Genomic DNA, 27807 nt, shown 5'->3' with positions numbered 1-27807 from the left:
GATATGGTACTTAGAGAGAGAGAGAGAGATATGTAAAGAAAGGTCTTCTTACATTTTGGTTTTCACAGAAAATCCCCAAGCTGAACCCATTTGAAGGATGCTCCACACCTCGTATCCAACGCTTCTACTTCAATACCAGCAGTGGGGTGCTCCTCCCTGGCGAGAGCCTTCGATTCCCCTTCGTCTTCAAGTCTCCCAATGCTGGGATCTTCACTGAGAGCTGGCAGCTTGATACCCGCCCCGTGGTGTGCGGGGGTGGGGCGCTGCAGGTTACCCTGAGGGGTGTGGCCCTGCAGGAGGATAAGAACTTGAAGCAGAGGAAGGACATTGAGGTTTGTAGGAAATGTAGATACTTGAGTGGATGTGTTATGAATGGAAATGGAGAGGGAATGGTGTATTGATCAGTGATAGGGAGGAGCATGTCATGATAATTCAGCGTCGGAAGAGAGAAGACTTCCTGCGTCTTAGACATCTGTTGCTTTCCTGCATACCAGGGGGTGTTTCACAAAGATACTTAGTTGTACTCATCTCTAAGTTGGACTTAACAATTATGGAAAGCTGTTAACATCTTTGAAAATATTTTGTAAAAGTTATTTTAAAAGGCATAAAATGTTGATTCAAAATCATTTACATTTTCTATTATCAATGTGGAATTTACGAAAAGTTTAAAATACTTGAATGTTTGCTTTTTAATATATTTTATTCTAAGGCTACAAATGGCTCTCTGTAATGTTTAAGTCCAACTTAGAGTTAAGTTTGACTTAGGATCTTTGTGGAACACCCCCCAGGTCTAAAAATGTGGATTATACAGTGGACAATATCCTCCTCCAGGAATTTTTAAGCAGTTCATAATGTTCGCTCTTATTTTATTCAATATAAATGACACATCCATTACCTACTTTTCACTGTTTAACCTTTTTCCTCTTACCCTTCTTCTTTTTCTAATTACTGTTTCCAAATTGTATGTATAAATTACAGGTCCACCAATTCTTCCTAATTCCCTTTCGTATTCTTTCATCGTTCAGGAGGAGCTGTTTGCCAAGCAGGCTCAGGTAGCCGTGCGTCGTATCTTAGAAGAGTTGGTAGACGGTATCCGTACACCTGAGAGGGCCCACTCGCCCATAGATGCCTACATCACCGATGAAGAGACATTTGAGAGACTTAATCCCGGGGTAAGTCGAGTCTAAAGTCAATTCATGAATGTAATCAAATGATAATAATATTTTCTTTTTGTGTAGCAACCATATTTGTCACACTGTGATGCGCTAGGTGTTTTAGTATTGTTACATGTGTTATTATATCTAGGGAGACGACACAACCTACATTGATTTTGGATATTTCGTTGGAGTAGCCAATTAAAGTTAAAGGGAACCAAAACTTTCATGCTAAGTTACTTTTATTGTAAAGTCTAAATTTGAATAAAATAAGTGCAGATTTAAAAAAAGATTAGATTAACTCAATCATAAGAAAAAAGGAAAAACATGAAATTTGAAGTACGAAAAGCATGGACAGTTGTCCATAATTGATGTTACTAAATTAATATGGCCCTCTAGTGACAAGTTAGTGACAAGATTTTGTTCAAATTTTCACTGATTTTATTCAAATCTGTTAAACTTTACAATATAAGTAACTTAGTGAGATGGCTTTTGTCCCCTTCAATAATATTTGCAGATAGTGCTTAAAATATTGGGGTAACCAAGAGCTTAGCATTTAATCATCAAATCTGTACATCAAATATTTTATAATTATGGAAATTGCAATTGCCATTTCATGTTTTACATATTTCATTTCTTGATCTATTGTGCATTTCCCATCTCAGATGCACTTTGCTAATGAGGTCGTGAGTCAGCTGAAGCAGCTTCATGTGGAGCAGTTTGATGAAGAGGAGAGAGAGGACAAGGAATGGGATCTAGATGTCTCCAAGATGAAACGGGTATGTAGGGGTGTGGGAAGGATGGTGAAGGGCTGGGAAGGTATATATTGTTGGTTTAGGATCATAGATGGTTTGGGAAGGGATGTTTACACCATCTCTTGAGTGCCAGAAGGACGTCTATGTTAGGTTATATGAGTTAATGCCCTTCTATCTGTCAGTAAATACATATATTCTGAACAAGATATGGAACAGTTTATCAAGGACGATTTGGATCTTAAAGGTATAGACCAATTTTGGAAACGCCCCCCTCTCAAAGAATTAAACGGAAGCTCTTATTACCAATCATGTGAAAGAATATATTTGGACTAAATACGTGATGATATAAATTTTGCCAGGAAACCGCCTACTAATTGATATATTTGGTAAAATATTATATCGCATAGTCCCATATACATCTTTCTGTGTACAGTGCTTGTAACTTTACCAAGACTGGGCCAGATTTCTCATCTTTTTGATGATTCCAGAACCTTGCAGTACACACCAAGACTTATATGCTAGATGATCAACCTTTACTGATCGATTCCACAACGTTTCTTTCACAATGCAATCGCATAACCAGAACTTTAAAGATAAAACTTATTACATGCATTTTGCCAAAAATGAGATTCTAGCCTTTGAAGATATCAGATGAAAAGCTTTAAAAGAGGTATGTTTGATGTGAGATTATTTGTCTTTTCTTTGCTGTTTGTAGGAGTTCTTAGCCATAGAGGATGAAGAGATGAGAGAAGAGCTGCTAAACAGAATGAACCAAGCTGTTACGTCACTCTACTTCCCTCCCTTTACGCCCATACAGCATGAGATGTACAGAGTAGCGTAAGTAGCATGAAATGTAGTCATCGATATCAGGAATCATGTTTTGATGAACAGAATGAACCAAGCTGTTACTTCACTCTACTCCCCCCCCCTTTATGCCCATACAACATGAGATGTACAGAGTAGCGTAAATAGCATGAAATGTAATCATCGATATCAGGAATCATGTTCTGTTGAACAGAATGAACAAAGCTGTTACGTCACTCTACTTCCCTCCCTTTACGCCCATACAACATGAGGTGTACAGAGTAGCTTAAGTAGCATGAAATGAAGTCAATATCTGTGAAAGAAGATATAGGAATTATGTTGACATGGTTAATTAAATAAATGAATGTATTGACTGGTAAGGCTTTGTTTTTAATGTAAAACACTTATGGACCTCAAGGTAAAGACAATTTTTTTTTTTTTAAAACAAGGGATATTAATATAGGCCTGTTGAGTTTTACTCGTAAACTGATCTGGTTTGCAAATTCAGTCTTATTATTGTGCCAGGAAGAAGCTGCAGATTGGTAACACTTCTCCTGCTTTGCTATAGCAGCTACATCACACAAATCAACCTGGGAAAGTTAGAGCTGTTTACCAAGATTAGGGTAGTAGTAATATTCTAATATAAAGGAGTATATCATGTCGTGATCCAATACATGTGTTGTCTTTACAGGTACAATCTCATGATGGAGAATGTTGATAACATAGTAACCCAAGCAAACACTATCAGAGTTAACATGGGTATACCGGAGAAGGTAGAAGAACTACCAGACACAGCCGAAAGTAAGTATATAGTCTTAAAGATATAATTGGTACTACAAAAATTGTAGAATAGCAACGAATACAGACATACTAAAGCTTTTCATCTTGCACTCATGAGAGTAACTCAAAACAATGAACATTAAGCCCAAATCAAATATAAGAAAGAGCTAAAGAAACAAAGCAGACAAGCAATGGGCTGCTAAAATAATAGCCCATTGTTTTGGGTTTTAATTTTTTTTGTAGGTAGGTAGAATATTTACCAGTATATTTATCAAATCCATAACCTATAGCAGTCCCTTAAATTGACTTTGTAACAGAATGATACAAGCTTATATTTCAATTTTTCCCTCATGGTTTGTATAAATTAATCTTTGATATATTATTATATATCTAATTAAATTTATAAATTTTCTTTTCAGTTCTTGCAGCAAATGATGCTCTCAGAGGAGGTATGATAAGTTTTCCATTTATTCATTTTATAATTTTTGTTGTGCATGGTTGATTGCATGCATCTAGGGCCCCATTTCACAAAACTTGTCATCAGTGACAAATGACAGTTTTTGTTATAAGCTAGTGAAATCCTTGCTTCTGATTGGTTATCAGCAGATTTGTCACTGATTTTTGTCATTTGTCATTGGAAAAAAACTTTGTGAAATGGGTCCCTGGTGCATTGAAAGATTGGTGCCCTAACAGTGTTTGGATGATTTGAAACAGAAGTGTAACAGACTTGTGTCAATGTCAATTGAATAGTATTTTCACATTTAAATCATTGTGATCATTTTGTGAAGAAAGAGGCTTATTGACCCTCTGATTTGCAAAATCTGTATCTAACTTCAATTTTCAGGGCTACATAAGAGTCATCGTTTAAATAGATTGCTCTCATAATTTGTTCAAACACTGTAAGGTATCTTTTAAATGGACCTTTTTGTATGTTGATTGTTTAATAAGTGGGTTTATTTCATTCTACAAAGTGGTATCTCAGAGCTTCTCAATCCAGACCCCAGGTTGTAAAATAAAAGTTGTGAGAAAAAAATTTAGACACTTTATTTTTTAATTGAATAATTGAACAAAGGGGCAATTTCTTTTAGAAACCAGGAAGTCACAAGGAAGCCCTCTGCATACTGATATCAAAATATTTATCCTTATACACCGCAATTGAAAGGAAAGGAATAGAAATATAGGTGCTTTGGCCACTGACATTGTAAGCTGGTAGTGCATGTGCTCTATATGACATACCTGTAGCTATTTAGTGATATCCATTTTATTTGCATTTGAATGTAAGCTTTGGTTATTATCTGAGAATAATTTAAGAAATACCACTTTGTAGTGTTATATAGAGAAGGAATAGATATTGAGCTAACATGGTAATGGGAAACTAAGGTACAAAGTGTTTGATTTGCATGATGCACCGTTTGTCAATGAATTTAACCTGCATCAAATATTTGCATGCAACGTTTAATAATTGAAATTTAGTGTACTTGTTTAATGCACTTTGTTAAACGTTTTATTTTGGTATGTTTGTGCAAAGTCTAATGGTAACAATAATGCACTAATCTTGTTTTGAAATTGAATTATTGATTTAAAAGATGAAACATATTAATCATTAACAAAGCAATTTATTAACAACTCTTTTAATATTAATGAAATTCAAATGGTGGTGAATTCAAAACAGAAAATGTATTTGATATATAAAAATATGGAATCCAATCATATCATTCTGAATGATATATATTTTCAAAGTCAGAGACGTGATTTATATAATATGGACAGATTTTTAACCACCTACCACTCATTTGATATTGCATGTTCGTGTTTACCACAACTTGTTTTATTTTTGCACGCTTGCTTGTATTGTTTTGTTTAAACACACACGATTAAATGTTGCTTGGCATGTACTGCTTGGCTGCTTGGCTCACTTATAATGGTCCCACCTCACTCACTCACTCACTCACACCCAGGTCCTCGACGGTATAAGAAAAGTAAGTCCTCTCATCTTCCATACTCATCTCCCTTCATAAAAACGTCAATTCAAACTTAAAACAAGGTGTCATATTAAATGGATTTGTGTCATTGAAGACCAATGCACACTATTCTATTTGACTACGAGCATGTTGTGAAATCTGTAATAAATCTTATGGTAAAGCTCTAAACAAACAATTACCAAATGATTTGTTCCTAGTTAAGGTCCTTATGGGTCATACAAATTGTAAAAGTACAATTAAAAGATATCACATACTCGTTTGATCAAAAAGATAAATCAGGATGTTATTAGACCATTGGTGTTAATGATAATAGCCTTGTGGCCATCTCAGATTTTTCTCGCATGTCTAACTGTTGTTGGTTTTTTTCAAAGAGAAAAGGATTGGAGTGTTACGGGTATTAAGTATAGTTAGCTTCACAGTAATATAATGAAGATACCATGTGTCGACTAATTAGCCAGCAATATAGTAGGATGAAATTTATGTCTGGGGTAGTGGTGGCTCCCACTAATACCACTTATGCTACACTCTAATAAATAATAATGATACTAATAATAATAATGATGATGATAATGATAATGATAATGATAATGATAATGATAATGATAATGATAATGATAATGATAATAATAAAAATAATAATGATAATACTGATGATGGTAATAATGATAATAATACTAATAAATGATAGTAATAATGATAATGATAATATTAATAATAATGATAGTGATACCGTAATATTAATAATAATAATCACAATAATAATAATAGTAATAATAATAATGATAATACTAATGATAATAATGTCTTGCTCACCCAGGGTGGCCTCGTCAGTATTAATACTGTGATTTCTGTTGGCCTTGCATGTATGTTTTCTGATGTGTATGCTAACAATTAATGATTAAATTATCAGCATGTTTTGGTGAATTTGTTAAAGCATGTTATATATGCTGCATGATTCGTGTCTGAGGGCTATTTAGCAAACTAATAGCATGAACGAAACAAACGGTTGAGTACGAATCTATTTGAGTACTTGATTTGCTTACGTCTCGACCAGTTTACACTAAAATGGATAGCTATCTTAAACAGTTTAGCTTGACAAATATATTCATATTCATTGTATGATCATTGATTTCAGAATCGTATTGTGTATTGTTTTATTGTGTAACCTTCATCACCAATTTCAGTTATGTTCTGTACCATACAGATGTCATTCCATCATTGTTTAGGCATTTGTTTTATTCACTATTTAGTCACTTCAAACTAGGCTGCCAAACTATTTGGGGTATGTGTATACATGTATGTGCAAACAAAAAATTAATTGCATGTACTTCCATTCATCAACCAGAAAGTACAGAGTTCACCATTATGATCTCAGAGAAAACACAACCTTGTAACAAGGTCCGTTCTTCCATTTCAGTTGTTTTATGTGCCATCAACCGATCCTGCCACTGACATGTTTCATAGATCAGGAATCTTTTGCTCATTACTTGCAATTATAAACTTATCAATCTTGTCAACTCATTAGCACATTCACATAACATCCCAATAAACAATTGAAATCTTCTTTCAATTCTTAGCAAGAGAGCAGCAGATTTTTCATGGTAGATGGGATATATAAGCAGTGACTGATTGTAAGAAATCATATATGTATATATATATATTGTTACAGGTGAACTCAAGAAAAGAAAGAAAGAACCGAAAGAAGAAGAAACTCCTGGAGGGAAGAAGGATAAAAAGATGGAAAGAAAGGGAAGAAAGATGTAAGTATGATTTCATCATAATGTTGGAAAAATCACCCATATCAAGTATATTCCTCTTCTTCACAGAGGGGAAAAAAAAAGACTTTATTTTATTCATGATTTTTCAAATGTTAAACTGATAGACAACAGTCTTGATTTCTGCATTTTAAATGAGCAAAATGTGAATTAAAACTGATTACAACTGAAATTCAGCCTTACTAATTAATACACTACATTTGCAAAACTGTGAAATCAGGAATACATAATGCCAATGGATTGCATGTATTTGTAGCTTTTGGTAAATTTGCAAGAGCACTGTATGCCAACAAGGTAAATAATCCTTCTCATCTTGATATCTAGGATAAAGACAAAGACAGACCAAAGAGTAAAGGAGGAGAAAAAACACCAGGTAAAGGCAAGAAATCTGCTCCCAGTCCGGCCACACCTACTAAAGATAGAGAGAAGAAGACTCCGTCGGGAGGGGAGAGAAGGGGGCGTGCTCGTACCCCTAGTAGCGGCTCCATGGAGAAGATACATGTCTCTGTGACGGGGGATCCTATCATGGATGCCAAGTATAAGAACAAACTCTACATACAGGTGAGTGATGGGAGATGCTTCAAAATGTCAGGATATAATTCAGTGTATCTGTGCTAGTAGTAAGTAAACAGGTAGCACATTGAAATATAATGGCATGTACATTTGCTATGATACGGCAGATTTTGAAGAAATAGAAAAATGGACCCCCCCCCCCCCCCAATAAATGTTCAAACCAGGGCTTTCTAATATAACAGATATTGACTGGCAGGGGATCTATTAAAACATTTTTTGGACCTGAAGGGAGTTATATTTTCCCTCGTGACCTATATCCACTTGGGAAAATATAACTCCCTTCAGCAGTCCAAATAATGTTTTATACAACACCTACGTGGATCCTTGTCATTTGATTGGAGGATTGTTGGTCACATGATATTCAACAGATGTTCTATTGCACGGGCATGCATCTTTGGTTATATTCGCTGTGCATTTTTGGTTATATGCAGACTGCGTTCCTCTCTGCCATGCGCGTATCCCTGCGTGTATCTGACGCGAAGGCAATATGAATGAAATCGAGAAGGCTCGACTCCAACTTTAATTTATCTTTAATATAAGGAGTAAAGCATAATTTGTTGATTAACGTTCTATTAGATCTTCTCCGATGTTGTATAAAACAAATAATGAATGTTTTCATTCATTCAATAGTGCGAATATTTTCATTCGTTGAAAGATTAACGTTAATTCTATTCAACTCGGCTGACGCCTCGTTGAATAGAATGTTAATCTTTCAACTCATGAAAATATACACACTATTGAACTCATAACCATTCACTATTTGTATAATATTCCACCCCCTGCCAGTCAACATCTGTATATTATTACACAACCTCTAAAAAGAGAAGTCCGGCATGAGCCGTACATATCTAAAAAAAAAAAAATTTAGTCATTTTGTGTGTTGGAACACATGGGAAAGTTGTTTGGCACTTCATTACAGTGACTTTACCGATGAAGCCAAGTGGAAATGCCAATATGTCTAGTGATTACAATTTCCAAATAGATTTCATTATTTTTTTGTCAGATCTCGTTCAAACTTTCACCAGTCTGCTTCTTTAATTTTCTGCTTTCTATGAGAGTTGTTTGCTTGTTAACTATTGAAAGTATTTTGTCACTTTATCTCATCTCACAGGTATATGCTCTACTGTCGGAGACCGTGGATAAGATGACTGCATTGTTTGAAGACATCAAAGAGAAACAAGATAATGCTCTGATGCAGCAGCTTATGCAGAAAATGTGAATCCATTAAAGAGAAAGAGAACACTACTAACATTTCTGTATCACTCAACTGTGGATCTTACTGACATTAATATTTAAAATTGTATATGCAATATGCAGTGTATAAAATGTTGAGAGTTCCAGATATATTTATATATATGTGTATTGATCTTTTATTTAACACTCCAAATTAGAATTATAACTTATGAAACCAGGGCCTTGTATCAAAACCTTCAATGTAGAGTTTTTCTCTTCTTGTCACGTAAAGTTGATATTTTGAAACATAATTCTCACGACAGCAAGTTTGTGAAAGTACAGTTGCAATTGAGTATCTATTTATTTAAATAACTGAAATGCTATTCCACAGAAAAGAACCTACAATGTGTGACCAGTCATGCCAGTACTGAGCCAGGCCAATATGTACCTACTGCCCATTGCTCTTTTATGAACCATGGGGCCGTTTTGTTTCTCCAAACCGTCATAAGTCTAACTTCTTCGACATCCAATTGAAACACGTGTTATAGAATTACATGTATGTCCACAAGCTTAGACTTATGACGGTTTCGAGAAACTGGCCCTAAATTGCTATTTGTTATCAATCAAATTTTACCTCTGAAAGGATGTTGAAATTAGCAAAGGATTCTATGTATGTGACAGTTTAAAGGTATTTTGAGATTACACTTAATTGTTCATCAGTTCTTTTATAAGACAAGTTAATTTTTCAGAGAATACAATAAAATTCACATTCCAACCCAGTGATATTACTAGAGGTGTACTAGAGATCATCAAGAGAGGTCAATTTATCTTCTAATCCATCTTATCTGCTTAGAAATACACCCATATTAAAAATCCAAATTCGTACATGTGCTTTTCAGATGCCGTTCTATCTTTGTTTCAGTTCAACAGTCCAGACATACCCCCTGGCTAGTAAAAATTAGAGAAGACTTATTACAAAGCTTCATTACCAGAACTAAAAAGATTACCTTTCGTTCAAGAAAAATAAACACATTATGAAGAATATTTACGCAAACACGTTTTTTAAGATAACAGAAATATTTCACAATAAAACTTGTTCCATCTTTTCTCATCAAGTGAGATATTTCAGGCAGCTAAGCTTAAAAATGCAGTTGGTTTTCATTCCTATGATTACTGTATACATGTATTTCTATGCTTGTGCAGTATCCATTCTGATATTCATTGTCATTTAATTTAAGAAGAAGGAAATAGAGGAAGCAATATTTTAGTTTCAGTCTCAATTTTATTACAAAAAATAATTTCTATACAACATAATAAAAGCAGCACATTTGCAAATGCTGTTCTAATTGTATTCATGTTCACAATCACCTTGACAATTTCGCCTTGTATTGGATAATTTTCTGAATAAATTACAGAGTTCCGTCCAAAGTTTGATTTTTGTATCTGTTTCAATGATTTCTGTGTCGTGAATTTTTAAAATTTTTTATCAATTTATTAATTTGTTAATAATGAACAGCACTAAAATCAAGAGTAACAAAAACAGGTCCCTCCTTTATTTTCTATCAATTCTGTACAGCAAATTTAGCACACAACCAAGTCACTGTATATAAATACATGTATAATACCTCTACTATCCAGAAAACTGTTTTCCTCTTTAATTCAACTTGTAAATTTCAATGCCTTTAGAGTAAGAAATTCCCATAATAGAAGCAGAAAAATGAGAGAAAGAGGTCAGTGAAAGTTTGAGCCAAAACCAATTAAAAATACTGGTAAGAAAGATCTAAATATAATTATTGCAAATATGTTTTTATAAAACCCATGTATGAAACAAATCTTTTCCATCATGAAATTAAAAGTTTATGAAATTTTCTGTACAGATCAGATTGGAGAGGAGCTTGCAAGATACCTCACAGTATTGCCAATTTGTGTTTCACTGAGGACAACTTAAAAAATTCATAACTTTCCTATTCTTAATCCGATATTGCTCAAACTTTCACTAAATTGTTTCTCTCATCTTTCTGCTTATATTAAACCCAACTTGATATCAGGGTGGACTTCCCGTTAAACCCCTTTTGCAGACCTGCCAACCTCTGGAGTTTAAAAACTGTATTCTTTATTCCCAACAGTTGTATTTTACTGATAAAAGTTGTATTCTTAAAAATAAACACGGACTGTTATGCGGATCAATGCCTCTTACAGTTCCTACATACAGGAAGAATTTTTTTTATGGATCATGTGTTGAATATGCATGATTTCGTCACGACTGTTGAGTTCGATGAACCAATGAACATCCCCAAATTGCCGATGTGAGATGCTTGTAGGATACTTTACAGGACAGAATGAACATTTTGCCATTGAATATGGCACACACACAAACAAAAAACACCCCCCCCCCCCCCCCCCGAAAAATAAATAAAAATAAAAAAAAAAATAAATAAATACTGTCGTATTTGCTTCTAAAAATCATACGAAATACAACTAAATCGTACTGGTTGGCAGGTCTGCTTTTGTGATGAACAGTTCTGCGTATTTGTAAAAAATAAACAAGCTTTAAATTTTGACTATCAATGGCTGTTGCATTATCAAATTGGACATACTACATTCCATGGGGATAAGCTTTACGATGAGGGACTGAGGGTACTTTTTCTGTTCTAGGAAGTAAATTATAGCATATTTTGTCCAAAGAAGGCACGATGGCTCAGTGGTAGAGCGGTGGTACCGAGTTCAAAACTAAGTCAATGCCCTCATGCCCTTTGGTAAGGCATTAATCCTCATTACCAAGTCCCTCGGTCTCCTGGTTGCTATCTTACAGGCATATACATTCTTTCTTTAATAGCAGTCAGGAAAAAAATAATCAATCAACCAACCATAATCAACCAAATACACTGGTAGACGATCATACTTTGGGGCGAGATTTGCGCCCACAGCATGGAAGGGTGAAGCATTCCATCTCTCCCATACTTCTTGAAACTGTTAATACTGCTTTGTGTAGTTAACACAGCAATTAAGTAAGCGCAGAACATCAGTCACATTGGTATTGTTGCTCACTCCTGTAGTCCCACCCATATGTCCTCCTCATTATTCATGTCCATTTCAACCTGCAATGTTACAACAAGAAAATATTTTTGAATATTACTTAATTTCTTTAACTACAAAATGAAATTACTTGTACGGTTATATGATTCATACACTAGAAACTTGAAAAAATGAGGATTTAGAAAACATACCCAGAGCTCTCTCCCTTCTTTCCTATACTTTAGTAATTACAGCTCTTCTCTTGAAAGCATGATTTCTAAATGAGTTTTTACATTGATATTCGTTATGGACACCCAAATGAGGTACTCAATATAATGTTGGCTAATGAAAAAGCACAACACTTTAGATCAACCAACATCCTTTCATCTCTTCCTAGACCAAGAGAGAAAGTACTGTTTCAAGAAATCATCCTTTCAAAAGCCCCTTATAATACAGCATTCAAATGTTACTGATATTACTTTTGAACATTGCCAACAACCTTATGCAGTCATGAATTGCTTGTTTTTATGCCTCCGCCACCGAAGGTGGTGCCGGAGGCATCATGTTTTCGGGTTGTCCGTCCGTACGTCCGTCCGTACGTCCGTCCCGTTTGACCGTTATCACAATATCTCAAGAACCATTTAAGATTTAAACTTAAGACTCGGGAATAGTATTTATCACCATAGGAAGACGATCTGATTAGATTTTGGAGTACGTAGGTCAAAGGTCACAGGTCACAGAGGTCAACTTATGAAATTCCTTGTATTGAGTTTGTTAGCACGATATCTCAAGAACCATTTGAGATTTAAACTTCAAACTCAAGGATAGTATGTGTGTATCACCATAGGAAGACGATCTGATTAGATTTTGGAGCACGTAGGTCAAAGGTCAAGGGTCACAGAGGTCAACTTATGAAATTCCATACATTGAGATTGTTATCATAATATCTCAAGAACCACTGGAGATTTAAACTTCAAACTTAATGATAGTGTGTATCACCATAGGAAGACAATCTGATTAGATTTTGGAGCACGTAGTTCAAAGGTCAAGGGTCACAGAGGTCAACTTATGAAATTCCATACATTGAGATCGTTATCGCGATATCTCAAGAACCACTGGAGAATTTTCACTTCAAACTTAATGATAGTATGTATCACCATATCATAATATCTCAAGAACCACTGGAGATTTAAACTTCAAACTTAATGATAGTGTGTATCACCATAGGAAGACAATCTGATCAGATTTTGGAGCACGTAGGTCAAAGGTCAAGGGTCACAGAGGTCAACTTATGAAATTCCATACATTGAGATTGTTATCATGATATCTCAAGAACCACTGGAGATTTAAACTCCAAACTTGTTTAAATTGCTCTATGGCGGAGGCATCATTTTTGACTGCGCGCAGTCAAAATTCCATCTAGTTTACACACATACTGTTTAGTTTAGAAATTATGTTTTCAATGTGCCAAACGAATTGCCACAAAGCCCTCAACAAGTACTCTACATCCACGTATTTCTAAAGGAACCACCAGCTTTCTTGTAATGTGCTTGATAAATTATATCAGTTCAGATGAAGGCATTCAACTTGACTGTCAATGCAAGAGTGACACTTGATGATCATGTATTAATTTGTTATAAAGATAAACCTTTAAAAAAAAAGTATTATGGTTCTGTTGACACTTTAAAACTTGTTTGCTGCCATGACACTAGCTTTTTAAAAAAGTCATGTGGATACCAGGAATTTATTAGACACATTGACCAACTTATCATAAAGTTAAAGCTTCAACAAACCTTACAATTTAGTTGTCAAGCGATTATCCGCTCACAGATTCTTGCGATCTGCTGCCTCAAGATCACTAGGGTGAAGATAGGTGACAATGTATAGCCAGAGTCCCTACTTACCATCTTAATTTTAAGGTTTGGTAGATGCTAAAACTGCATGTTATTATTATCCCAAGAATGAAAGTTTTCTGTATGATTGACTAACCTCTTCCGGCGACTCCTGGTCATAGTCATTCATCTCTTCAGCTTCAGGATCTTCTGCTTCTTCAGATTCCTCTTCAGACTCAATGTCACCTTCATCTTCCTCTTCATCATATGTCTGAGACAGAAAGAGAGAGGGAGAGAGGGGAGGAGAGAGAGAGAGAGAGGGGGGGGGGGGGAAGAGAGAAAAGGGAGAGAGAAAGAGAGATTAAAAAGGGATATCTGATCAACATATAGTCAAGAATAATCCTCTTCTTCAGAATAACAAAGGAAAAGATGGTGGAGGAATAAAGTGCATAGATAATTTTGACAATTACGGCAAAAAGCTACTCTATATTCAGAAGTTTTCATGATTTGATTCACACAATTAGAAATCATTCTAGACATGCATATACATAATCATTTAAGACAGAGGAGAGCACAAGATCCATTAAAAAAAATTAAAGTATAATTATACCTACAGTAAAGTATTTTTACACAATTTCTCATCCACATTATTCAAGTAACCACTTTTAGATTACTTTCAATATCAACAAGTTACTTCCTCCAAAAATTTCGCACAACAAAAATAAACATTGACTGTCTTTTTACTTTTACATACTTTGCAAGCATGATCTGATATATAATCTTTTACCCCTCCTTTTGTTATCATCCCTTTTTTTGGGGGGGGGGGGGGGCAGGGGTGGTAGGCTAGGAGTAGGTCTACCATGAATCTAATGATTTTATATACTTACCTCAGATGCTGTTTTTCCAATAGGGATCACATCTTGGTCTTTCTCAACTATGCTCTGGAGCTGAAGAGGAAAAGGATTTTGGTAATTGATATCATTTGAATTTCAATGGCAAGAAAAATCATTTAACATCAACAAATATTGTTTACAACACAACATCAAATTTACACAATAATCCCAGGTAGTCGCGTGTTTAGTATTTGATTGCCAAAATCTGATCCAATTTAAGCCCTTTATGGTAGGCACCTATTTTGGCGCTTGTTCAGAATTTTCAAAATTTGACCAGTAACTCCGGCGTGGAGATACCCTACTAAAACTTACCCAAAATGAAATAAATATTCATTAAATGTCCAAATAAAGATCATGAGTTAAAAGTCGTTATTTTTATTACCTGTTTTGTGTCAATTTTCTTGTTATTTTTGGAGTATTTTTCGGAAAAACATTGATATTAGTATACACTTTTTCACAGGTTTCACGGCAAACCCCTGCACAATACAAGTGCATACCATACAGATGGTGGGTTGCGGGCGGGCACGTGCTTGTGTGAAGTTATCTACCGTAATGAGGATCCGAGACATTATAGTAGATAACTTCACACAGGCGCACGCCCGCCCGTGCCCCAACCCACCATCGGTATGCACTTGAGCAGCGGTTTGCCGTGAAACCTGTGAAAAAGTGTATACTAATATCAATGTTTATCCGAAAAATACTCCAAAAATAACAAGAAAATTGACATGAAATAGGTAATAAACTTAAGGACTTTTACCATAAATCTCCGTGAAAGTCGGGGGTGCGATTTATGGCGCTATGCCTGGCAATGTCTCCCAGCTCAGTAATCAGTGTGTTGACTCACCACTCGGAAACTACAACAACACTCAAATTTGTCTGTCATCTTGGTTTGAAAGTAATCTTTCTAATAGATCTCAATATGTAGTTTATAATAATAATTCCTCAATTTTTTTTCTATTCATATCATGCATGACTATTGATGTTTGGCATAGAACATAGTGCTTCTGCTAGGTGATGTGATGAGGCTGGTGTGGGACACTTGGTATCATGAAGCCTTAGAGTCTGGACCTGTTTTTAATTTACATTAATGATCTTACACATTCTTCGACAACGACATTGTTAATATTATTTGTGACAAGTTCACAACTTTAACTGCACTTTTTCGGCAACAAAACAACAACAACAAAACAAAACTGATGGCAGCACACCGCTGTCCACGTTTTTAACAGCACATCACTGTATATATATTTTGCACCTGGATTGAGACCTACACACATTTTGGACATGGCACACACCACACCGCAGTGCGTAATCTTCGTTGTATGAAGTTGCATTTACCGAGGAAGAAGAAGAAGAAAAATAGGGGTGCGCCTTATACACAGGTGCGCCTTATACACGGAGATTTACGGTAGCTCATGATTTCTATTTGGACATTTATTTAGACTACTTCATTTTGGCCTTTGGATATGATTTAGTAGGGTATCTCCACGCCAAAGTTACGGGTCAAATTTTTGGTAGGCTTCTGAACAAGCGCCCCTATTTTATTGGAATTGCCAAATGAACTTCAGTGGTTTTATCTTCATCGTACGTTTTTTTTTTTAATCAGAGGTAATCGGGCCCCCTATTCAATTATTGATTACACGTTTACACCATCGATGAAAACATCTTGTGCAAGTTTTTAATTTACAAGAGAGAGAGAGTGATCTAATTAAACGGACCCCACAGCCCTCATCAATAGTTCAGCAAGTATCTTTTTCACGAAACTGGTGACGACACTGCAACTTGCAAGTGCAAGAAAGAAGGAGCAACAATTTCATTTCAACAATTATAAAATGTCCAGTTCAGAATTTTGACATGATTGATGTTTGACTCATACATTAATAGCTTTAATCATAATAACGAGTATATATATTTCTCACAAACATGTACATTACACAACTGAGATTAGTTCTTAATGGTTTAGTTTCATTTCAACAGAAAACTTCTGAACTGGACTGAAGCTTCAGTGTGATAATTTCAAACTTCAACAAACACCATCTCCAGCGTGTGGGACTGTAATTTCAAAAGGTATCTTGCACTGTCCCCCATTTTTAGTGAATATTAGCCTCTTACCCAACTCTGATGCTTTCTTTCCTCTTCTGCCAATTCTGCCTCGTCTTCAAAGGGTTTTTCCACATCGAACCACAATGGATTTGACAGCTGTGGGAGTAAAGATGGAAATATAGAAGACATTTTCTTCGATTTCGTTTTCGCCACCGTACATAACCGCGAGATGGCGCTCTTCCAGTTTCTTCAATGGGCCATGGGCTCGATCGAGCTTCTTCATAAATTTTTGCTCTGAAATAATTTTGTTCAGGATGTACGACAGTTGCAAAGTGATATAAACACGAAAAAGATAATAATCAGGTTGCATGTTGTTGTTTGTTTGTTATTGTTTTGTTTGTTTGTTGTTTGTTGTTGTTGTTGTTTTGTTGTTGTTGTTGTTGTTGTTTTTGGGGGGGATAATTTAGAAATATAAGAAGTGGAGGACAGAATGCGGGAGAGGATAAAGTTACGAAATATTAAGGTTCAATTTAAAGGAAAATTTAACCCTTGCAATAAATTTATTTGTATGAAAGCAGAAAAAGAAAAGAATGGCGAAAGCATGAAATAAATTGGACCAATAATAAGAGAGTTATGAATGTTTAAATTATGAAATATATGCGAATAAAAAATTGCCAGTTTGGTCTTTGAATTGAAACGTAATCGCAGATCACTCTCCAGTTTGTCGGGTACAAAAATATCATTAATTTCTGTTTTCTCCTAACAGACCTAAGTAGGCTACTTTTACCCTTTGGGCACTACTCAAATATATTATGGGTAGCAAATTATTGTAGGTACTCTAAAGAGAAAAGGCCCTCCCGAGTCATATAATTTAGAAAAGAAATTTTAATCATGTGTTGGAACTACCCAGATAACAATACGGCGTTGGGCCAACGTCGGCCACCGTCGGCAGGGTCGCAGTCGGCAAGCCAACGTTGGCTAATCGTTGGGCCATCGTCGCCATTTTTTACTGATAAATGGGGGCTATTGGTTGGCTCATTCGACGTTGGGCCAATGTTGGCTGAACGTTGGTCCATTGTCGCCATTTTCACTGATAAATGGTGGCTATAGGTTGGCTATTCGACGTTGGGCCAATGTTGGCTGAACGTTGGTCCATTGTCGCCATTTTCACTGATAAATGCTGGCTATTGGTTGGCTATTCGACGTTGGTCCAATGTTGGCTGAACGTTGGTCCATTGTCGCCATTTTCACTGATAAATGGTGGCTATTGGTTGGCTATTCGACGTTGGGCCAATGTTGGCTGAACGTTGGTCCATTGTCGCCATTTTCACTGATAAATGGTGGCTATTGGTTGGCTATTCGACGTTGGGCCAATGTTGGCTGAACGTTGGTCCATTGTCGCCATTTTCACTGATAAATGGTGGCTTTTGGTTGGCTATTCGACGTTGGGCTATTGTTGGCTCATTGTCGCCATTTTCACTGATAAATGTTGGCTTTTGGTTGGCTATTCGACGTTGGGCCAATGTTGGCTGAACGTTGGTCCATTGTCGCCATTTTCACTGATAAATGGTGGCTTTTGGTTGGCTATTCGAATTTGGGCCAATGTTGGCTGAACGTTGGTCCATTGTCGCCATTTTCACTGATAAATGGTGGCTATTAGTTGGCTATTCGACGTTGGGCCAATGTTGGCTGAACGTTGGTCCATTGTCGCCATTTTCACTGATAAATGGTGGCTATTGGTTGGCTATCCGACGTTGGTCCAATGTTGGCTGAACGTTGGTCCATTGTCGCCATTTTCACTGATAAATGATGGCTATTGGTTGGCTATTCGACGTTGGGCCAATGTTGGCTGAACGTTGGTCTATTGTCGCCATTTTCACTGATAAATGGTGGCTTTTGGTTGGCTATTCGACGTTGGGCTATTGTTGGTTCAATGTTGGTCCATTGTCGCCATTTTCACTGATAAATGGCGGCTTTGGGTTGGCTATTCGACTTTGGGCCAATGTTGGCTAAATGTTGGTCCATCGTCTCAATTATCACTGATAAATGTTGGCTATTGGTTGGCTATTCGACGTTGGGCCAATGTTGGTTGAACGTTGGTCTATTGTCTCATTTATTACTGATAAATGTTGGCTTTTGGTTGGCTATTCGACGTTGGGCTAAATTAAGTTGGCTCAACGTTGGTCCATTGTCTCAAATATTACTGATAACTGTTGGCGTTTGGTTGGCTATTCGACGTTAGGCCAATGTGGGCTGAAAGTTGGACCATCGTCTCAATTTTAACTTATAAATGTTGGCTATATTGGTTGGCTATTCGGCGTTGGCCAATGTTGGCTTCATGTTGGTCCATCGTCTCAATTTTTTTTTTAAATGGTGGCTTTGGGTTGGCTTTTCGACGTTGGGCTAACGTCGGCTGAACATTGGTCCATCGTCTCAATTTTAAATTTTAAATGTTGGCTTTTGGCTGGCCATTCGATGTTGGGCCAATGTTGGCTGAACGTTGGTCCATCGTCTCAATTATTACTGATAAATTGTGGTTGTTAATTGGCTATTCGACGTTTGGCTATTAACGTTGGCTCAAAGTTGGTCCATCGTTTCAAATTTTACTGAGAAATGGTGGATATGTTGGCTAATATACGCGACGTTGGGCCAACCTTGGCTTAACGTTGGTCTATATCATGGGTGTCGAATCTTACGTAATACCTATTGTTCGGGGGGGGGGGGGAGGAATGAATAGATCATCCCCCCCCCCCCCCCCCCCTGATGAATAGGTATCAATGACAGATCGACACCCATGGTCTATATCGTCTCCATCTTTACTGATAAATAGTGCATGTATATATTGGTTGGCTATATGACGTTGGGCCAACGTAGCAAATACGACCTAGTACCGCTACATCCGGGTAAAAAAAATTGCATGCGTGCGCATGCCCATGTGCTCATGCAATTGCAACGTACGTCAGCCATATCCTGTCCATTTGTCTGGACCAGTTGCCGGGGAGTACCAACACTGCATGGTAAATGAATGATTTTCTTTCTCTTTCAACGTTATTTTTGTGAGCATGTCGCGTGAAACTGATAAATTGTATAGTGGGAGAACTCCCCTTCACAAAGCGAGGGAAATAGCATGAGAAATTGTTAAAGTCATCATTGATAATTCCCTGTCCAAATGAAAGTGTAAGTCAGTACGAGTGTACCGCTCTGCGTACGCTTATTTAGCATGCACACCCGCTGCGTGCAATTGAAGTGTGAGTGATGGCTATATGGCTATGATGGGGGCCGAAGTGTCGGCATCAGATGCATTGAGTGTTTGCCGTGATAAATGTTAATATGTTCCTGACTTAGAGTTAGACCTAGGTGATGTATTGATGCGTCATGTTGCAGCGTCCGTGACAGTGATGATGTTCATCCTAATATGCAATATCGACCATGAATCAATGATTGTGAATCTGTTGGTGTTACAAGTGTTGAAGGTGCTGATGCATTGTTGGAAAGACCAATTGAATCAAATAGAGCTGAATGGGAAGACGCATCATTTTTTATGCATATCTAAATGATATTATAGTCTCTGATACTTTCAGATTTAGAAGTAGGTCTATACTATACTCTGTAGTAGCTCCATATATGCTGATGATGATTCAGTTCGAAAAGGAATAAATTACGAGATTGGGCTGTGAATTAAGATATCCCGCTAGTACATGTTTCTAGCCTCCTGAAATCTTACAAGGGAGTGTGCCAAGTCTGCCAAAATATGCAAGAACTTTGTATCAACACATTTAGTGGATTGTGAGTGTGATGTGAAAGAGGTAGCTGGTGGGAATTACCCTCATTTTGGCATTTGCAATCATTTAAAGTCGCAATTGGCCAAGAACCTCAATTTGATCAAATAGTAAATAGGAAAAACTATTGGGGGCGGGGGTAACACTGATCGATCCCATAATTTTCATTCACAATTTTCATTCACAAATTTGATTATTGCTGCATTTTTATTCTCATTTTCAAATTAGTTTTTATTGTTTATGCACATGTATATTAAATTGCTATAATTTGAACTGAAGGTAAATATTCTAATTATTTATTTTTAAAATTCTGACGTTCTTTATTAATACATTCAATTCTATATAGCTCTTCCAAATCCCAATACTTTTTTCTCCCATAATCCCTACAATTCTGAAATTTAAATATTAAATCCTGCATTTCATATCGTCAACTTCACAACAAATTCCAGATTCCTCTACCCGTTCAGATCCAGCTACCCCTACCTCGATCATCCAGAACAGCATCAACGTCACCAAGGACCCCTTCGACATCAACCCCATCAACCTCCAGAACACTGTCGACCCCAACGACCCCGTTGACCTCAACATTCAGAAATATGGGTATGTCATTTGGCATTTTATTCATTTTGTATTTAGTTATACATGTAGACAGGATACCACTTCTTAGTATTCGTTATAGTTGTGCCCTGCACACAAAGTACAAATGTACTGGATTAATGTACGTTTGTGTAGGACATAGCTGCTAACGGATGCTAGTATCTTTTTCCTGCTTATATTGAGAAACTGCATTGTGATCACTTACAAAACTATTCAACAACAACAAATCATGAAATACTGCTTATAGCAGTATTTTTTTGGAAACAATTCTGAATGCAGGGTGCCACAAAAAAAAAAAACACAGTCAATTGATTTGTTTCTTGTATAAGCAACTAACGATATAGATTTGCGTTTTTGTTTCTACTTTGAAGCCCCTCGAGCTCTCTCAAGTATTGGGAGCTTACATAAATACAAAAAAAAAGTATTGGGAGCTTCACATTTCACTTCAATGTTATAATGATGTGAAAGAAAATGCCACTCTTCTTCAAACATTTGTCCTAAAAATTAGAAAGAATACAAACTTGCTAACTAAGGGTTTTGTGTTGTATGCAGAAAACGCAAATTTTGTATTCTTTCATCCATATTCTACTTCAAACACATTTGTTAGGGCAATATTCTATTTGCAGAAGTGTCCGGTGTTAATGATATCCTCTTTTACATCATACCATTTAAGTGAGATTGTGCCATCTATTCTTTGGCTAATTTTGGGATCCAACACTTAAGAGGGGCTTTAAACTGTTATCAATCAAGCATCTCAACACTGAGCAAACAGATACTACAAATTGGTTCTTTCTATTGAAGAATATTACTGCCATTTTACCTCAAATGTATATTTCCTTTGTTAAGAAGAGCGTTTGATGCTATTCTAATTAAACAAGACAAAAATAAAAGAAATCCATTCCTTTCTAATTTCCGTACGTCTGGGTCATTCGCTCTAAAGTTTGAGCAAAGTTATTTTCATGACAAAGTACTTCTATCCATGAAATTTCATCAAAACTAGGGAGGATGTGCCACTCAGGACTACTTCCCTTGAATGCCGTACTATTTGATTAATATCCGTACTATTTCAAGGTGATGTTTCCATGCTCTGCTTTTAAATCTTGTTTGGTTTCTTTCTTCTTCTTTTTTTTTGCCGCAGATGTCGAAGTTGTACCACCACAAGCTAGACAAGATTTTGATTCCGACTAACGCATTCTTTAAAGGTCCATGGCCTTAGGAAATTAAAACTTTTATGTCTTGTATCAAGACCCTTTTAAAGCAACATAATAACAATTGTTTCATAAATAAATGCCTCCTTATATTTTTTACAATTTTTTGAAAACCTCTCCAAGTTGCTCGTCTAATGGTGGACCCCGACCCTTACAATTCTCAGAGTTCCTCGGAATGATTGACCAAAGGATTAGTGATGTTATATCAAGAACGATCTCCGCTTAGGCAAGCTACGGTGCTTGCTAGCCAGCTCTGCAGGCATTATGTTTTGTACACAAACATAAACAATAACTTTTGTTATTAAATAGTGTGCTATGCATCTTTACTTGTTATTTGTTGTGGTGAAATTTCACTAATGGCCCAATTTTAAAAAGAGAGCTATACCATGAGTCGAAGAAGGTCGTAATTGACTTGAATGCCTGTATAACGTGTCAACTAAATGCATGCTATAAAGAATTTCAAAGGTAAGAAAAAAATGTTTCATATATCTAAGTGACTGAATGTTTTTCGTACTACCTTCTTCTCAATTTAAAGAAATATTGGAAGTGGTATATCAGAGTGAAGAAACTTGTGTTTTTCCCTTTACAAGCTCTGCTCTTTCTTACTTCACTTTCCAAATTCCTCTCTTGTTATATAAACATTTAGCGATTGCTTTACTTCACACATTCAAGCAATGTATACTATCCCTCCTAAAAAAAACAGTTTGTAGATGTGTTAACAATAGATATGGCGACGAAATGTATCAGCATCTCTGAAATGCCTAAGCATCAAAAATGTTGGCAATTTCTCTGAATTTTATTTGTTATTTTTTATGGAACATTGTTTACATTAATTGCCTAGTTCTTGGTATGCAAATGGTGGACACTTTATTAATTTCTTTATATTTTTGTGCTGTACATATGTAGAGGAATCTTTTCATAAGCAATCGTGTTCGTCTGCCAGAAAGTTCGTTTTGTTTTACTCGGGAAGTTGTGAGGATTGTTTATTATATTCGTACAATGAATTTCAGTATGTTATGTTGTGTTACGTGTAAGCGACAATTCATTTTATAATAGCTCCTGTCGTCCTAGCATTCATTGATAGTAGGCCTATATTGTGACACATTGAGATACCTTGAACTTGAAACTATGTTTACATCTTTTTTCGAATTCAAACGAAAATACAAAAGAAAGATGTACAATCATTGTATTCACATTTACAACAGTTTGTTTATTACACATAAAATAAAGTATGTTTTATCACAAAATCAGTTTATTTTCCTTGTTCTTTTGTTTTGGAGGGAGGGGGATGTATTCAGAGCAAATTCTAAGAAGCAAGATGGTGAACTTTTCATTAAAATGGGACAAATAAGTTGTTATCAAGTTTTGATAGTGATTAAAATGTACAAGATAATAGACATGACGAAATTAAATAACATGTCCCTCTTGCTTCAATATTGTTATTATACATATCTTCCAGAGGGATCTAAGTCGAGTTCTATAATGAACTTTTCTCAAATTCAGTCTAATTTTGATGAAAATGTTACTACCTTCATTTTGTGGATTTTGCTCTGTTTATTTATTTAATCCAATCTTAAACTACTTGGCTTTTCCTTGTCACGTTGTGATGCATGTGTTTGAATGATTGTACATGTCCGATGTAGTATGATCTTGACGATGTTCTTATGAACGGACGACTGATGTTGGTGTGAATATGTTTTTGAGTTGGTGTTGGTAATGTCAGAAGGATGTTGGCATGAACTGGAAAGGGGAGGTACAACGTCGGCACATGGTGGGATAGGGGTTGGCATAACGTTGCTTCTACGTCGGCAAATGGTGGAGAAGAGGTTGGCATAACGTTGGTCTAGCATTGGCACATGGTGGAGGAGGGGTCGGCACTTGGTGGGAAAAGGGTTGGCATTATGTTAGGACAACGTCGGGGAGACGTCGGCACATAGTGTAAAAGGGGTTGGCATTACGTTGGTCCTACGTCAGGGAGACGTCGGCACATGGTGGAAAAGGGGTTGGCATTACGTTTGTCCTATGTCGGCATATGGTGGGATAGGGGTTGACATGACGTTGGTCATACGTCGGGGGGACGTTGGCCCGATGTTGGCTTAATGTCATTTCGTCGCTGTCGAGCCAACGTTGGCCCGCCGGCAAGAAAGCCGTTGGCCCAACATCACATTGGCGACGATGGCGCAACGTAACAGCCCACGACGTCGGCACATGGTGGGATAGGGGTTGGCATAACGTTGGTCCAATGTCGGAACTACGTCGGCACATGGTGGGATAGGGGTTGGAATAACGTTGGCCCTACGTCGTGGAGACGTCGGCACATGGTTGAAAAGAGGTTGGTATAACGTTGGGTCAATGTCGAGGAGACGTCGGCACATGGTGGGATAAGGGTTGGCATAACGTTTATCCAATGTCGGAACAACGTCGGCACATGGTGGGATAGGGGTTGGCATAACGTTGGTCGTACGTCGGCACATGGTTAAAAAAGGGTTGGGACGACGTTGGTCCAATGTCGGAAAGACGTCGGCATACGGTGGAAAAGAGGTTGGCATAACGTTGGTTCAATGTCGGGAGGACATCGGCACATATGGTCGGATAGGGGTCGGCATAACGTTGGCCCGATGTTGGCTTAATGTCATTTTGTCACTGTCGGGCCAACGTTGGCCCGCCGGCAAGAAAGCCGTGGGCCCAACATCATGTTGGCGACGTTGGACCAACGTAACAGCTTACGTTGGCCCCACGTTGGCGTAACGTCGTATTGTTATCTGGGTAATGGGAAAGTTATCCGCCACCAGTCAGAGACACTACTGGTTCAGCCAATTTGAAGAGCCCATACGAAGATTACAACTTTTAACAATTCATACCCGGTTCTCATCTTTTGTTCGATTTCATTCTTCCATCAGCCTGACTTTTCTGTTTTCATGTTTTGTAGTTTGCTATTAAAGTTGGTTTCCCTTTAAATCAATACCAGATATTTGATATTCGATTTTACGAAACTTGAATATTATTCTTCCTATATAAGCACTTAAGTGTTATTTATTCTGCTAAATGCACAATTTACCACATGCCTCACTTGTCTTCCCCTCTCGCATTTCTTTTATTCGTTTTGTTCACATTGATAATTTATTTTTATGCCTTTTGAAGTGCATGTATGTTGATCGCCTTCTGAGGTATCTGTTCTCCTGTATGTTTTATGCTCGTAAAAAATAGTCTGCTATATGGACAATAAATACATTGAATTTAATTTAATTGAGCCTGACCATTCGAACTATGATTATACCGTGCACACATGCAATACATTTTGCCTATAATTGTCAAAAGTGGGAAGGTAACATGGTCAACATTGTTTCATCATCCATTTAGAAACCTTAATATATCTAATTCGATCAAGCAGCCGGCTGCTTTGGTTTTTAATCAGAAGGGATACTGACCTATGTTTGAAATAGTAATTGTAATTAACGGTTATTGGCTCAATAATTCTGTCAGCTCCTCTTTCAGTGTGAAAATTTCTTTTGATTTACAATCAATATATATTTGTACTCCTACAGCCAAGAAAAACAAAATTTATTTCTTGAAAATGTGTTCCAGAAAGTCAATAGAAGGTGAAAGTAAGCGGGAGGTAAATAATGAAGATGGAATATCTTGATTAAAATATATAACCATAGAATGGACAATGTGGTGACTTTTTCAACATGAACCATCCTGTTGGCAAGTATGACAATATTCAGCCCGTTCGTTTTTCTTTTGCCCGTATTTGGGGTGGAAAAAAATTAGGGATACGAAATTGACGAGAGCCTAAAGATGGGGAGAATAAATAGGGAAAACTTCCTCAAGGAATGGAACGAAAGAAGACGAGGAAAATATAATAATGTTGGATGAAACAAGAGGAGAAAGATGGGGAGGAGATGGGTATGAGTTGAAACATGGTCGGAGAGGAGGAAAAGAAAGCGGAGATTGTGGAAAGCAGGGGAGGAAGAAGAGGCCAGAGGGAGGGGGAAATTGAGAATGTGGATTGAAACAAAACAGGAATGATGACGATACAGAGGAGAAAGGGATAACCATGTAACAGACTGAAAAGAATACAAAATAAAAGTTGGAACTCAGAGAAGGGGGAAGGGGGTGGGATAAAACCATTCGAACAAGATAACGGAGAAATATGAAAGTAAAAGGGGATGTTAGGGGAGAAAAGAGGATAAGGGATGAAACGAAAAGAAAGAGTATTAGAAGACAAGAACTAGAATTGCAGAAGAGGGAGGATAGTGTGATACGAATTATGACAGGTGAGTGGAAGGCAAAGGTGAGAAATGGGACGAAAGAAGAGGGCCTGAGAAAGCACGAGGTTAAGAAATAAAGAGAGAGAGAGAGAGAGAGAGAGAGAGAGAAAGTTCAGATATGTTGTCAGACTTGAAAATACGATGGCTGTTTTTTTTTTTTATCCTTGTCGTCAAAGATGAAAGTGCGAGGTTCATGCATCTTTCTTTCCCTTTTCAATTTTTTCTTTCTTTCTCCCTCCTTCTCCTTGGAAACATTTGGGCCAAATTGCCACAAATTTGGTGCAACAAACCCCGTATCAACGCACCTGAAGAAATCCTCTTATCAATTTTGATACCCTATTATCAAAGAATGAATGACATTAGGATATTGTCTGATACATGTGTGTATTTATGTATTTTTTAATTTATTTTGTTTATATGTTTACTTATTTATTTGTTAATGACAGCCCTATTTGCATACCGAATTGCTGTGTCTTTACATTAATTGCTATAACTCATATCTTCATTATCCCCATCACATTTAACTACTTAAAGTGGTTCATCATCATCATCATCATTATCATCATCATCACCACCACCACCACCACCACCACCACCACCACCACCACCAAAATCATCATCATCATCAGCATCATCTTCTTCTTCATCATCATCATCATCATCATCATCATCATCATCATCTTCTTAATCATTATCATCATCATCATCATCATCACCACCACCATCATCATCACCACCATCAATACCACCAGCACTATCACAGGTTTCTCACAATAAGAATAACTATGAGGGACAAAGATGATCATCTTAAATAAGTGAAACTGTTATGCAATTGCTTCATTATCATATTATATTCTTTATTTATTTGCAAAACATGCACAAGAACAAATCATCTTTATTCACATTTACAGGATGCCAGTATGATACAAAATACTGGCTAAGGAGGGAGAGAGGGGGAGGAAAGAAAGAAAGGGATGGGTAAATAAATTCACTTGTATCCAAATCATCCTTATTCATAACTTAAAACAATATTAAAGAACATCAGAATAACAAGTTAAGGGTTTAATTCACACTGAACAAGAGGATACATAGTTTTTAAAAAGATCAACATGAATTAAAAGGCACTCATAAATACAACTAAAACATACTTTGAAAAACTCAATATCAGTGTCA

General features: G+C 36.7%; 2 protein-coding genes and 1 long non-coding RNA gene across 9 annotated transcripts in view; 2 read left to right on the top strand and 1 right to left on the bottom strand.

The window, feature by feature from the left end:
• LOC579832 (MYCBP-associated protein) overlaps positions 1-10426 on the top strand; it is a 39669-nt gene extending 29243 nt beyond the window's left edge. For 4 of the 7 annotated variants that reach the window (XM_030972430.1, XM_030972427.1, XM_030972428.1 and 1 more), the window contains exons 12-20: positions 69-332; positions 1026-1172; positions 1820-1933; positions 2625-2746; positions 3405-3514; positions 3913-3942; positions 7145-7235; positions 7575-7811; positions 8935-9163. In XM_030972430.1, the coding sequence (XP_030828290.1) occupies positions 69-332; positions 1026-1172; positions 1820-1933; positions 2625-2746; positions 3405-3514; positions 3913-3942; positions 7145-7235; positions 7575-7761 (1065 nt within the window). In that variant the 3' untranslated portion in view covers positions 7762-7811; positions 8935-9163. Of the gene's footprint in view, positions 1-68; positions 333-1025; positions 1173-1819; positions 1934-2624; positions 2747-2915; positions 3000-3404; positions 3515-3912; positions 3943-5451; positions 5984-7144; positions 7236-7574; positions 7812-8934 lie in introns of those variants that run through there. The other 3 variants (XM_030972426.1, XM_779926.5, XM_030972431.1) reach the window with 3 other exon arrangements.
• A 1105-nt stretch (positions 10427-11531) lies between these two features.
• Positions 11532-17026, bottom strand: LOC115919500 (anaphase-promoting complex subunit 15-like). Its single transcript, XM_030973513.1, has 4 exons — positions 16849-17026; positions 14731-14790; positions 14001-14114; positions 11532-12094 (listed from the first exon to the last, which is right to left on the bottom strand). The coding sequence occupies exons 1-4, from the start codon at positions 16966-16968 to the stop codon at positions 12041-12043; spliced, it is 348 nt and encodes a 115-aa protein (XP_030829373.1). The 5' UTR covers positions 16969-17026; the 3' UTR covers positions 11532-12040.
• A 2556-nt stretch (positions 17027-19582) lies between these two features.
• LOC115919432 lies at positions 19583-23610 on the top strand. The gene is made up of 3 exons (XR_004061852.1): positions 19583-19796; positions 21008-21158; positions 22294-23610. It is a non-coding gene; the product is annotated as an uncharacterized LOC115919432 (long non-coding RNA).
• The last annotated feature ends 4197 nt before the right edge of the window (positions 23611-27807 follow it).

Source organism: Strongylocentrotus purpuratus, unplaced genomic scaffold (genome assembly GCF_000002235.5).
Source record: "Strongylocentrotus purpuratus isolate Spur 01 unplaced genomic scaffold, Spur_5.0 spur5_scaffold_6, whole genome shotgun sequence".
NCBI lineage: Eukaryota > Metazoa > Echinodermata > Echinoidea > Camarodonta > Strongylocentrotidae > Strongylocentrotus > Strongylocentrotus purpuratus.
This window is presented reverse-complemented; position numbering and strand designations above follow the sequence as displayed.

Bases quoted from the DNA above. Each gene is read 5' to 3' on its own strand.
- LOC115919500 (XM_030973513.1), bottom strand. From the start codon at position 16,968: ATGTCTTCTATATTTCCATCTTTACTCCCACAGCTGTCAAATCCATTG. The intron at 14,115-14,730 runs GTAAGTATATAA...TTTCTGTCTCAG, and splicing joins TTGGAAAAACAGCATCTGAG to ACATATGATGAAGAGGAAGA. The intron at 12,095-14,000 runs GTTAGTCAATCA...GTAACATTGCAG, and splicing joins ACCAGGAGTCGCCGGAAGAG to GTTGAAATGGACATGAATAA.